Source organism: Parasteatoda tepidariorum, chromosome 1 (assembly GCF_982258835.1).
Source record: "Parasteatoda tepidariorum strain Cologne lab strain chromosome 1, Ptep-v5.0, whole genome shotgun sequence".
Taxonomy (NCBI): Eukaryota; Metazoa; Arthropoda; class Arachnida; order Araneae; family Theridiidae; genus Parasteatoda; species Parasteatoda tepidariorum.
This window is the reverse complement of record NC_141755.1, coordinates 36,612,523-36,624,766: the sequence shown is the minus strand read 5'-3', so window position 1 is coordinate 36,624,766 and position 12,244 is coordinate 36,612,523. Positions and strand designations below refer to the sequence as shown.

Sequence of the window (12,244 nt, the reverse complement as noted above, 5' to 3'; positions counted from 1 at the left end):
AACAAGCGCCATAATCTTACATGAATCCATTGCTATTGTTGAAGAAACAATTGGAGGTAAAAAGAAAAACTACTACTCACGACTGAACATCACTTTGTCGAACATGAGTAAGGGAATGATTACAATCATTTTCTGCCACTAAAGTCGTACTACCTAACGTTGTTCTATTTTTACAGCATCCTAATCGAGTTTACATTCACATTAAATGTTCACATGCAAATTGGATAATTAGTTATACACAGTGTGTGATGATCTCATCTCACCTTCTTTTATAACTCTGAAAGGTGACGCTTCATGTCCTACTGCATTTCTAACTCAAACAAAACCCTTAGCGTAGAGTTACTGAAGCATTTTTAATCTATTATATTTAATATTCCAACGAAAACAACTAACACATAAATAAGTGATAATTAGTTTCAGAACATTGTATCAGCAACTGAGTCAAAAATAGGTTAGCTTCAGCAGATACCTAACAGACATTACCTCCAGTGGGACACTTTGTTAGTAAGAAGTCATTTCGATGATCAATGGATTCATCTGTTGCATAATTACATGACTAATTGCGAGATTATTTATAATTTTAACTACTTTATCGGTTCCATTTACATCACTTGAATAAATATTTGAGTTTATAAGTGGAAAGTACAAATAATAAATTGATTACACTAGGAAACAATTTTTGTGGCATTCGTATAAATACTTGATCTCGCCTAATTCGTATGTGGGGATTTCAAATATGAAATCAGTTTTGCTCCCAAAGTTACATTTTTTTTTTGCATGAAACTTTTAGTCTAATTTTTGTCATGATGTACAAGTGTAGACACGTTGTGCATAACAGGGTGTCACGTAAATATTGCGACAGATTTCTAGGGGACTTAGGGCACATTATAAGGATTAAAACTGTGTAGGAACGAACTCATACCGGGAAAAGTCACCTTACGCCACAGCGAGAGCTTCCCAATTATGAACTCTCTCTTCGTGTGCTTCTGAACATGAAAAATAGGGAGGCGCATGACATTTCCAGGCTTGGGTTCTTATGCAGTTTTTACCTGCAGCTCCTATGCAGTTTTATGTTGAGTCCCAACTCCCCTAGAAGTTTGTTGTAATATTTATACAGCCCCATATTATGTATATCGTTTTCAAACATGTATAAGCCTATTTCGATAAGGAAAAAGGCTTAAAATATCATTTTAAAAAACTACAACTTAAAGGGTAAAGTCGATTACAGATTTGAAATCAGTGACGTGAAAATATCCAAGATCCGTTAGAAACCGAATGCAGCAGGAGACAAACAATTTCCTCCCAAATGTTATTTTTAAACAAACAATCCTCGCTTAAACATCATTTTGCCTTTCCTAATGCACGTACTTTTTTTGCTGATTTTTGGAAAAAGGTTCTAAAATTCACACAATGAAGACCATCATTGCGAAATATATTATGGAATTTAAAAAGAAAGATAATTTACCTGAGATCCAGATTTTGCACTGTACAGCTCTATCCCGTGGATAAGATAACGCTTCTGTAAATTTAATTGCCACCATGGATCTCTTTCAATTTCTGTCGCTACGCACAAAGAACGATTTTCCGTATCAACATTACTATCAATTCCATAAATTGCATGCCTTCCATCTTTTGTACTGGATTGTTTAGCAGGTCTTCCTTCAGCGACATTTGATAGATCATATTTTCCTATAACAAATAGTTTATCTTGGAAATTATTCCTTAAAAAATTTACATTTTCCTGCAGTTTAAATATAATTACTCCTTTCGATTATACGATACACTGAATGTACAGGAGGAAGCAAGGAATATAAAATACACACAATAGCATTTAAAATCATTTGTTTGAAAGTTAGTTAGTAATATGCAACTGAACTATTTTAATAAACTTTAAATTTTGAACCAGTCAATTTTTATTTTTTTTTTCATTTTATTTTTTTAAAACTTTAAATTTTCCTGCAGTTTAAAAATCTTTACTCATTTCTCGATCTCAAGGATACACTGAGATCCATGGTGGTTTAGAGGATAGATCGTTCACCTTCCAATGAGGTGAGCCGGGTTCGAACCTCAGCGATGGCTGGTAAATACGAATTTCGCCCCCGACTCCCACCGACGACTGTGCTAACGTAAAATATCATCAGTGGTAGACGGATCGTGCGCTAGAGTCCCCTTGCAGTCAGGCTAATTTTGAAGATTTTCGACGTTTTCCTCACCATGTAACTCAAATGCGGGTTAGTTCCATCAAAAGGTCCTCCATGAAGGCAACTTTCTCCCAATACTTGAGTTCTGGATTAAGTTCGAAATTACAAGGCTATAGAGTTGAACATTAGTAGTCATAAACCCAAAAATTGGGTCAGGTGTTCAATGACGTTTATAAAATAAAATAAAATATGATACACTGAGCGTAAAGAAGGAAGCAAGGAATATAAAATAAGCACACCAGTATTGAAAATAATTTTTTTTGAAATTCATTTAGTAATATGCAACTGAATTTTTTAAATTATTTAACCAACTACTTAATCTATACCTTTTATGCAATAATTTATTTTAAAAAATTTTCTAAAGCTGGTTTTTGAGCTTAAATAGACCAATACGTTTGTCACCAAGAAGGCAGGCGATCTGATGGATCTAAACTAGCAGATCCTCAAATGATTAAATTAAAAATGTGATTTAGTGCAATTAGAAAATAGAAAAACTTATTATTTTATTGAACGACATTTTTAAGCACGTCCAAAACAAATGTGCAACCTCTTCAAACGAAAGGGCATTGTTAAAATAAGTTTCTAATTAAATGCATTTCGCTTTTAGAAATTTTTCTCATATGTATACTAAGGGCTGATTTCCGGAATCATCTAATGTAAATAGGTCAAAAACATTTACTTATCTCGTATTTACATATTTAATTATAGTTTACTTATTTATCAACTTGTTTATTAATTATTTAATTATAATTTTTTATTCGTTTATTTATTTATTCAAAGGAGATTATAGTTAACATTAAGAAAAGATTATAGTTATAATTTTGAAATGATCAGATCATTATATCATCACTTTTGATCATAAAATTCTATAAATAAAACTTACTCAAAGCTTTAGAAGTGAACATCTAGATACAACTTTTTTTAAGTTAATTTACACGATATCTAACTAAATCCCTAGGTATGGAAGTTAAAATAAAATAATCATTATATTTTGAAAGTAGAGTATATTTAATATCAATGTTAGCATTTTATTCGATCTCGTTGTACTGCTTAGTTTTTCCTAAATTAGAACTATGAATGCTGATATTATAGAATAATTTTAGGAATATTAGAATTTTATAATGAAGATATTAAATTTTAAAGCAATTTTATTAAAATGAGAATCTTTGCAATTAGGCTTATTGCATAATTTCAGATTTCTTGTTGTACCAAAATTTTAAAAGAGTATGTTTAGAATACATAATTAATCTATAAGTTTAACTTGATACGTATAGGTATTCTATAACTTAGTGTACGAGTCTAAGATGAAGGATGTGAGATATAATGATTATTGTTAAAAAAAATCTTCATGCATTTTTTAGAATATCATAAATACATATTCTCCTATTTTATTTTTTAATACTAGCATGTTAGGTTATGCGTGTTAATTATTTAAACTTTTTATACATTCTTGTTCATATTTTTGTTTTCAAACAGGCATTGTTTTATAACATTTTTTTTTCTTTTTTGTTTCAAGCGAAAATAATCAATTGGGTCATTCTAAACTGTAAAAAATTCGGAAATCAAATTACGGTATAAAGTACCTGCACTTTGGCTAATCCATTAAATCCATTTCACCATAAAATCCATCTTCATCGCAAAATCTTGTACCTTAATTTTCACAGTAATGTTTATTTAATTAGAGTGATTCAATGATTTTACAGTAATTATTTCTGTAAAAATTACGATATATTAGATTTTTTATTCCGTAACATGTTCAGGAAAAAAAGAATTTTACGGTAAAAAGTACGGGTAACCTGAGTTCCGGTATTTTTTTCTATAATTTTATACGGAATTTTTACAGAGTATAAACAGCGAAGGAAAACTCGTTATCAACAAGCGGTTCTTTTTAAAAAAATCTTAAAAATAGAACAATATTCGTTTAGCCGTTTGCTTAAAAAAATTCATTTAACATGAGAAACTATAACGCAAAAAAATGTTAAAAAAATTTTAATTCTTTAACATGCGTATACATACTTAAATCCTTCATTGGATGTTGTGGCACTCCTCGATAAACAGCGTAAAATCCTCTACCATTTCCGACTTTCCTCCATCTTGTAGCAAAGACTAAGGTCATTATGTTCGAAGTAGAATATACTATACCCTCTCGATTCAAATTGCAAAACCCTCCGATCAAATTTTGAAATTTTACTCCTTCTCCGTTATAAATCCACAACACACCGCTTTCTGGAGTGCAATTCCTAGAGCCCGGAATTCCCGGAATGTCAAAATCCCTGAACTCTAGTTCCACTACATAGTGCTGTAGCACTCTTAATATCCATGTGTGATTATATTCACTGTATACATCAGACGAGAAGTAGTAATTAGGTGGAAAAGGATACCTAAAAAGTTTGCAAGAATAATGCATAATGATTAATTAGGTTTTATAATAATGTCATTAAGAAAAATAATATGAAAGTGTTGACATTATTTCATTAGTTAACTACCAGCTATGTGTTAAAGCAAGATAATCAAACTTTTTAACTTCTTAAAAATACACGATACTTTGAAAATCAGAAAATTTCGTTAAACTCCACTAATGCGCACAAAGAAATTTGCGTAAGTGGTAATTGGTAATTTATGCATCTTAATAAATAATAATTTATGTATCAATTTTTATAGTCTATTTAGACGTATATCAACGTCTATATAGGACGTATATCAACGTCTATATAGGATGTATATCAACGTATTTTTTTCGATTCAGTTCTTGATTATAGAGGTCTACTTAGACAGGTCTTACCTTATAAAGGTGGTCATTTTAACAGGCAGTTATATTGTTATGGGCAACTTCCTATTTGGATTACCAAAAATTCAATTTCTCCAAAACTTTAATGAAATAGGAGGGAATGTATCATACTTGTTATAAATAATGGGAAATCGTAAAATGACCTTTTGCATTTTAAATAGAAAAGAAATGTATAAAAAATTAGAAATACATAGTTTGCACACTTTAGTCTTAGAAATTTCCAGAGAAATTTCTTTTCACCAAATTCACATGATTCATGTCTTTAAAATAGCGATCTTTATATAAATTGCGATCCGTATCTACATTATTTCAAAGCTCAAACTGTAATATTTTTACAAGCATTACATAGTTTCTGTCTTTTAAACTATTTTTAACTATTCTTAATTCTGTTTTAATTATATTAATTACTTAATTTTTATCCCATTTTATAAAAAGCTAATATAAATGCTCTTATTAATCTCTTGACAATGCGTTAAGTTTTTATTCAATGCTAGTGAATAATTTATATTAATTCAGCATCACACCGAAATGAATATCAAAATCTATTTCTTTAAGTTTATTTTCTTTGCGTATCTTTATTATTTTACTGCAAAAATGTTTCAGTTACTGTCTTATATTAAATTCTGTCTTTTCTGTGATTTGTAACCAAGGCTGTTTTTCGAAGACTACGTCGTCATATAAAATTATGCTTTTTCGCGAATAATATGCAATTTTCATAACTGCTGTAAGTTTGCAACAATTACTCATGACGACTGTTAGGTCAAATTTAGCCTATATTTAACCTGCGTCTTTTATGTTTATTCTGAACACGGCGCAAAACGTCAGTATGGTGAAAAGCCACAGTTTTGGAGAAATAAAAAGCGTTTGTGGTATAAATTTTTAGTATTTAAAAAACTTAATCCATTGCTGCATTATCTGGACTCATAAAAAGTTGCAAAAACTTAGAATAAGGAAGTGATTGTGATAATTTGCATATAGGTGTGAAACTGTCACATTTTTGATTATTAGGGGGGAAATGAACGCTACCCCCTACTTTTAGAGTTGATGACCTCTCTAACTATAGTGCTATAGGATGAGCGCTTCACCCCACTTCGTATCGATGACCTCTCGTCTATAGGATGAGAGCTGAACCCCCACTTCCTCAGTATGGATGAGAGTTCAGCCCAACTGATAAGCTCTTATCAGGAAAGACTTAACATGATCTGGGGCTTCCTAAATAAAGCAATTTGTATGAAGTAATTTGTTGTCCAAACAATGCTAAGTTAAGAGTTTACATATAAAATAAAGAAGGACACTTAGCGATTTTTTTTTAACTTTTTCATTCTTTAAACTAATTCATTCGAAACTTGTTTCGGATTACAAAGTAAGCGTCAAATCTTTCAAAAACACCCCTATATGTGAAGAATTAAATACCAACGATTTTTTAAGAAGCATTGTTTAGTAAACCATGCTACTTTAAGAGCATATATATGGTTAACATAAAAGAGGATACTTTGCAAATTTTTTATAATTTTTTGTAACGATGAATTCATTAGAAACTTGTCTCAGATTAAAAAGTTAGCTTCAAAACTATACTCTCTACTAAGAGCTTATCAGTTGCGTTGAATTCTCATCCATACTGAGGAAGTATGGTGTAGCGCTCATCCTATAGACGAGAGGCCATCTATCCTAAGTGGGGCTAACGCTGTTCCCATGGCACTATAGTAAGAGAGGTCATCAACCCTAAAAGTGGGGTGTAGCGTTCATTTTTTCCCTACTGCGATTTTTAAAAAAAGTTAAATAACTTTTAAAACATTTAAGTTATTTGTCTGTTTTAAATATCAGATGATCAGGATGATATATATAGTTTAAAAATCATCGTTTTTTTTTCTTCAAATATAAGGCATTTAAACTGTGGTTCTTTATTTTGCTTAGCAACAAAGTTTCGAAAAAAATGTTAATAACACAAGGTTGGCTTTATTTTCGGCTGTATTATTTCTCGATAACTCGCAAATTTTTGAATCTGTCCCTATGCTCCTGAGCGTCGGTTAGCACCTACGCATTCACTGGTAATTTGAAATTTAATAGTATTTATAGTATTAGTACTTATTTAAAGATTTCACATACTCTTCAGATGCAATTATTCCACACACTCCACTGCAATATGTTGTTCCTTCATTTAAACCTAAACCAGGATTGCACCCACCACATTCTGAAAAATTATGAAAAAAATATTAAGTTTCTACATTTCATAGATGTCACTGGGAAACATTTTTTTCTTGCATAAGATTTTTATCTGAGATCTTGGATATTTTTGATGATTTCAAATCTGTAATCCGGAAATCCGTATCTTTAGGAGTAAAATTGATTTCAAATTTGAAATACCCACACCCGATTTAGATAAGATCAAGATTTTGTATAAATGCAACAAAAAACTTGTTCCCCAGTGTTATTGTAACTTAAAGAAAGAAAGAATTTCACAATCCATATGATGCAATGTCGCACCCTAAGACATTGAGTAAGATTTTTTTATTACCTGTACGTCTAATGTAAGCTTTAAATCCTCTGCCCAGAGGAACATTGGGATCCTGATTGCATGTAGTCAGAGTAATATTTACTACAGTCCTTGATCCTTCTGATGCATAGTATGGTGGGCTTTTCTGCCTCATTATAACCACCGTCTCTCTTGCATTTTCTTCTTCAGCACGTACTGTTACTACACTTTTACAATCTGGGACAGCATTGTATGATCCATAATGAACTACATCGTAGTCCGGAAATACCAATTCCATGGTCTCACCTTCAGGTATTCTAACTGACCAGGTATAGCGATGAAAAGCTGGTGGGTACTTCTTACTTTTGTATCCAGGAGTTGTTAAAGTAACTGGAGCGTGAAATACTCCCATAAATATATCTGAAAATTAATAAGCATAAGCAACAATAAGAATATCCTACACATTTAGCAATACATAGTCAGTTCAGCAATCCTCACTCTAAGTATAAATATACTATATATATATACAACAAAATGGTCAACTTTTTTAAATTATCCAGTATAATATTATCTTGTGCACATCCATTTCGGGCCCACCCTTGGTAACTAACAAATCAATGCACAGCATAACAAATCACTTCAGCAATGCATTAAGAACGGCACTTTAAAACAAAACTCCTCTAGTTACACTCAATTTTGCGCTTTTGCTTTCATATTTTGTAATCTGGCAATCTTCTTGCAAAAATATTTTTAAACCACTCTTGAAAAATTCCCCGTTCATGTAAGTACATTTGATTTCGCTACTCGCTTTATAGATTTTGTTTTACACTGTTTTTTCTTCTTATTTTATTTCATTTTTTGTTTTTACGTGTTATTCTTACTTATTGTGTTCTATTTTATTTGTTGTGTTCTACTTTTGAGTGCTCCTCGCACTATTGTATTAATATATTTTGCTTTGGCTATTGATACAATATCTGAAAGCACACTTTCTTGCGGATATACGTATATTATATCTTTTATTTTCCGGATTTTTTAAAAAAATTTCATCCTTTTTTTTTCAGTTGTTTTTTTTTTTCATTATTATCCCCCCCCCCTTTTTTTCTCATATGTCTACAATTTTCCTTTTAAGATTATATATATATATATATATATATATATATATATATATATATATATATATATATATATATATATATATATATATATATATATATATATATATATATATATATATATATATATATATATATATATATATATATATATATATATATATATATATATATATATATATATATATATTTATATATATATATATATATAATCTTAAATAATATTGAGTATACATATCAAATAAATTCTCTTCATAAATGAAATTATTAGAACCTACACATTCGGATTGCCTAATTGTTAATATTTAAGCAAAACTAAGAGCTATTAATATTTGACTATTGACTATCATTTTATGGCAAACAATTAACAGACGGTCAGAATTATTTCTAATAAGAGCATGAATACCTTTCAGTTCTATCAAACTATTAAACTGGTTTCGGTGATTTCAATCTGACCTTCGACTTCAATAAAAATATTCATATTTTGATTTTCTTTTCCCTTTTTTCTCGCCTAAAAACTAATATTTGACACCTAATGTGAAGGTTTCATTGCTTCATTTTGTGAGAAACTCTACAAATATATGCACATACAAATATATAATCTATTAAGGAGGGCGAGGATTACAAAACACTTTAACTTATTTTGATTATCATCACCTCTATGTCCGGTAGCTCTGCATATTAATGGTCCCAGAATGTGTTGTCCAGCTTCATTGGATTCTCCTGTGTCCCCGAAGCGAAGCTGAAGCACCGGTAACCTACTTGAATCTAAGAGTAAACCTGAGTCCTCCAAAAATTTCAACTTGTTGTTGTCGTCACAGTTGCAAGTGCTATTACGACTAGTCTGGTGGCAATATGGATGGCAACCACAGCTTCTGCTGTCTGTCTCAGCTCCACCCCAATAGAACTGAGGCTTCCAATTTCTTCCAACCCACCTATTAAAATCGAAATATTAAAGAATATATATATATATATATATATATATATATATATATATATATATATATATATATATATATATATATATATATATATATATATATATATATATATATATTAATGAAATATATAGAGATTCATACAAATGTCATTTGAAACATTGTCTATAACATTATTTTACATTTTCAGTATTATTACCAAATGTAAATTTTATGTACAATTCTATTAAATATATTTTAAATAAATATCTTGAAAGAAGACATTCAATATTAAGCAGACAAGTAAATTTATTTTAAGAATTTAGCAACAAAGTATTATTAAAACGTTTCATAAACGCAATTTTATTAAATTGTACTCAGAAAAATTCTCTGTATTAAATTGTACTCAGAACAAATCAGTACTCAGAAAAATTATCATCATAAAAAATAGTATCTTTCACATAAAGAAAATATAAATGTATGCTCTTAAAAACTAATTTTTATAAATTAAATTATCAAAAATATAAATATACATTTCATTAGGTATTAATAAATGTTATTATTTTATTTGTTGCAAGTTAAGAAAAGACTATTGTGGTATAGGATTTAAGTTATCATCCGTGACTGCTGATAGTTCCCTCTTGTTTCGTTATCAAATTATAGAAATATGTTTTAAAAACAATATAAAAGCTTTTAAAATTTAAACATGTTAGACAGAAACTTAATTCATGCTATCTTTTACGATATATATCAAAAAAATATTAAGGAAAGGTTGTAGTTTCGTAGTCTTGCTAGAATTCTAAACATTACGACATATTTCGATAAATATGCAGATCATTCGTTCTTAAAAAGAAGCAAGTATATGATGTTGCAAGGCCATTGGATTTTAATGCCTTGTACAACATCGTTTCAACCGTTGGCGATGTTGATATTCGTTCGCGCTGGGAGCTTGGCATCAATTTGGCATACACTTACATGCAAAGAGGCTCTCTCAACAGAGGTAATGGTTTTTTCTTAACTTGCAAAAGAGTATAATAGTTCTGATAAGAAATATACATTATTTCTATGAAGAAAACTGAAGTTATATTACCAACTATTAAGATCAGGGGGATACCAAAATCCGAACATAGATCCTTTGCAATCCCACCTTATGTATTGTTGACATGAAAACGATAGATCAATCAAAGCCATCAAATGCCTCTCACTTACACCCCTATAAGTCACATTTCGGACGTATGATCCTGCAGATTCGTAACCTCTGACTAGTCTTGGATCTTCGGTATCATGATGAACAATAGTCTGTACCTAATTATGAAAATATTTCAGAAAATTGCATTCGAAAATAAAATTCTCTCTCAATTGCAATAAATTAACTACAAAAATAATTTATGGTTATTACTTGTACTATAGCTGTGTATTACATACAGAGGCATGTATGAAATGAAATGCATGACTAACTGAAAGAGTTCACGAAACACAAATAGAGTTTTATTTTACACTATAGGGGTAACAAGCTTTTATATTACACGGAGGAAAAAAATCTGGTAAAATTGCAGCACTCTATGGTATTGACATTTCATATTAGAAAAAAAAAACAGAATTTGGTTAATAAAACCAAAATATATGGTAATTAAAATTTTTTTTGCTATTTTCTCCATAAATATTTTAACGGTTTACCGGAAATTCTGATTTTAAATATTATGGTTCTTATTACCATCCAATTTAATGAAAAAAAGTAATTAATACAAACAAGTAAATTCTACCGAATAAATGGTTCTTATGGCCATGCTCTAAGTTATCATGGTAAAATTTACCAAGTTTTATCGCTTGTACCAAATTTTACCACTCATTATAAAACCAGATTTAATAGTTAACTTTACCTAAAAACATTACAAATGTGATTCGGTAAAAATTACCGTACTCTTTAATGCTCCCATAGAGCAAGAAGCACGATAAATATTGGCAAATTCTGGCAGTTTTGGCCAAAATTTTTTCTTCACTTGCAAATAAAGAGTAATTAATTTAAAAAAAAAATCAAATAAAAATTGGAAGTTAAAATTCTGTTTAATGAAGAATTCTGTCGTATGAATTCACACCAAATATTAATGAACAAATTATGAATAATGGTATACCTTTAAATGACTGATGAATTTTATGAAAATCTGCTGCTCCAATTAAATTAAAAATTACTGATTTAAAGTAAACGGGAATTGGTTTGAAGTATAATTATCAAGATAACTCTGAATAATAAGAAAACATTTCTAATCTAAATGTACAGAAAACGCAAATCTAGTTTTTCCATTTGCATCCTAAAATTATCATTCTCTTATTGAGCAAATAATAAGCGATTAATGCGAAAAATTCAATTAACTAGAAGAAAGAAAAAATTCTATTGAGTAAGAAGTTTGGTTCCCTAAGAGTAAAATCAAAATGTATGAGTCAGTAAAAAATAAATTACTCCTTTTTAATAAGTGATTAATGAATATAAAAAATATTCCTCTCATAAAACAAATGTACACGATTTAAAATTTAACATAGATTAATTTTATCAATTTCAGAAAAAAAAACATTCTCAAATTGTCACATATACACTTAATGTAATGTGACAATTTAATTTCTAATTTTACCTAAGCCTTTAATTTTTCTTTAAACGTTATTCTTTTTTTTTTCATTATAGCAATTTTTTAACTTTCTTGCTGACCTTTCTCATGGTCATTACGGTCATCGCACTTCCTGTGGGGAAAGTTAACCAA

The 12,244-nt window shown here is 29.6% G+C and overlaps 1 protein-coding gene across 3 annotated transcripts in view; it reads right to left on the bottom strand.

The window, feature by feature from the left end:
* Positions 1-12,244, bottom strand: part of LOC107439925 (uncharacterized) — a 72,041-nt gene that overhangs the window by 54,430 nt on the left and 5,367 nt on the right. For all 3 annotated transcript variants that reach the window (XM_071180001.2, XM_087161871.1, XM_087161868.1), the window contains exons 4-9: positions 10,582-10,796; positions 9,232-9,509; positions 7,505-7,882; positions 7,096-7,180; positions 4,218-4,582; positions 1,466-1,689 (exon numbers count right to left, since the gene is read on the bottom strand). In XM_071180001.2, coding sequence (XP_071036102.2) covers positions 1,466-1,689; positions 4,218-4,582; positions 7,096-7,180; positions 7,505-7,882; positions 9,232-9,509; positions 10,582-10,796 — 1,545 coding nt within the window. The remainder of the gene's footprint in view (positions 1-1,465; positions 1,690-4,217; positions 4,583-7,095; positions 7,181-7,504; positions 7,883-9,231; positions 9,510-10,581; positions 10,797-12,244) is intronic.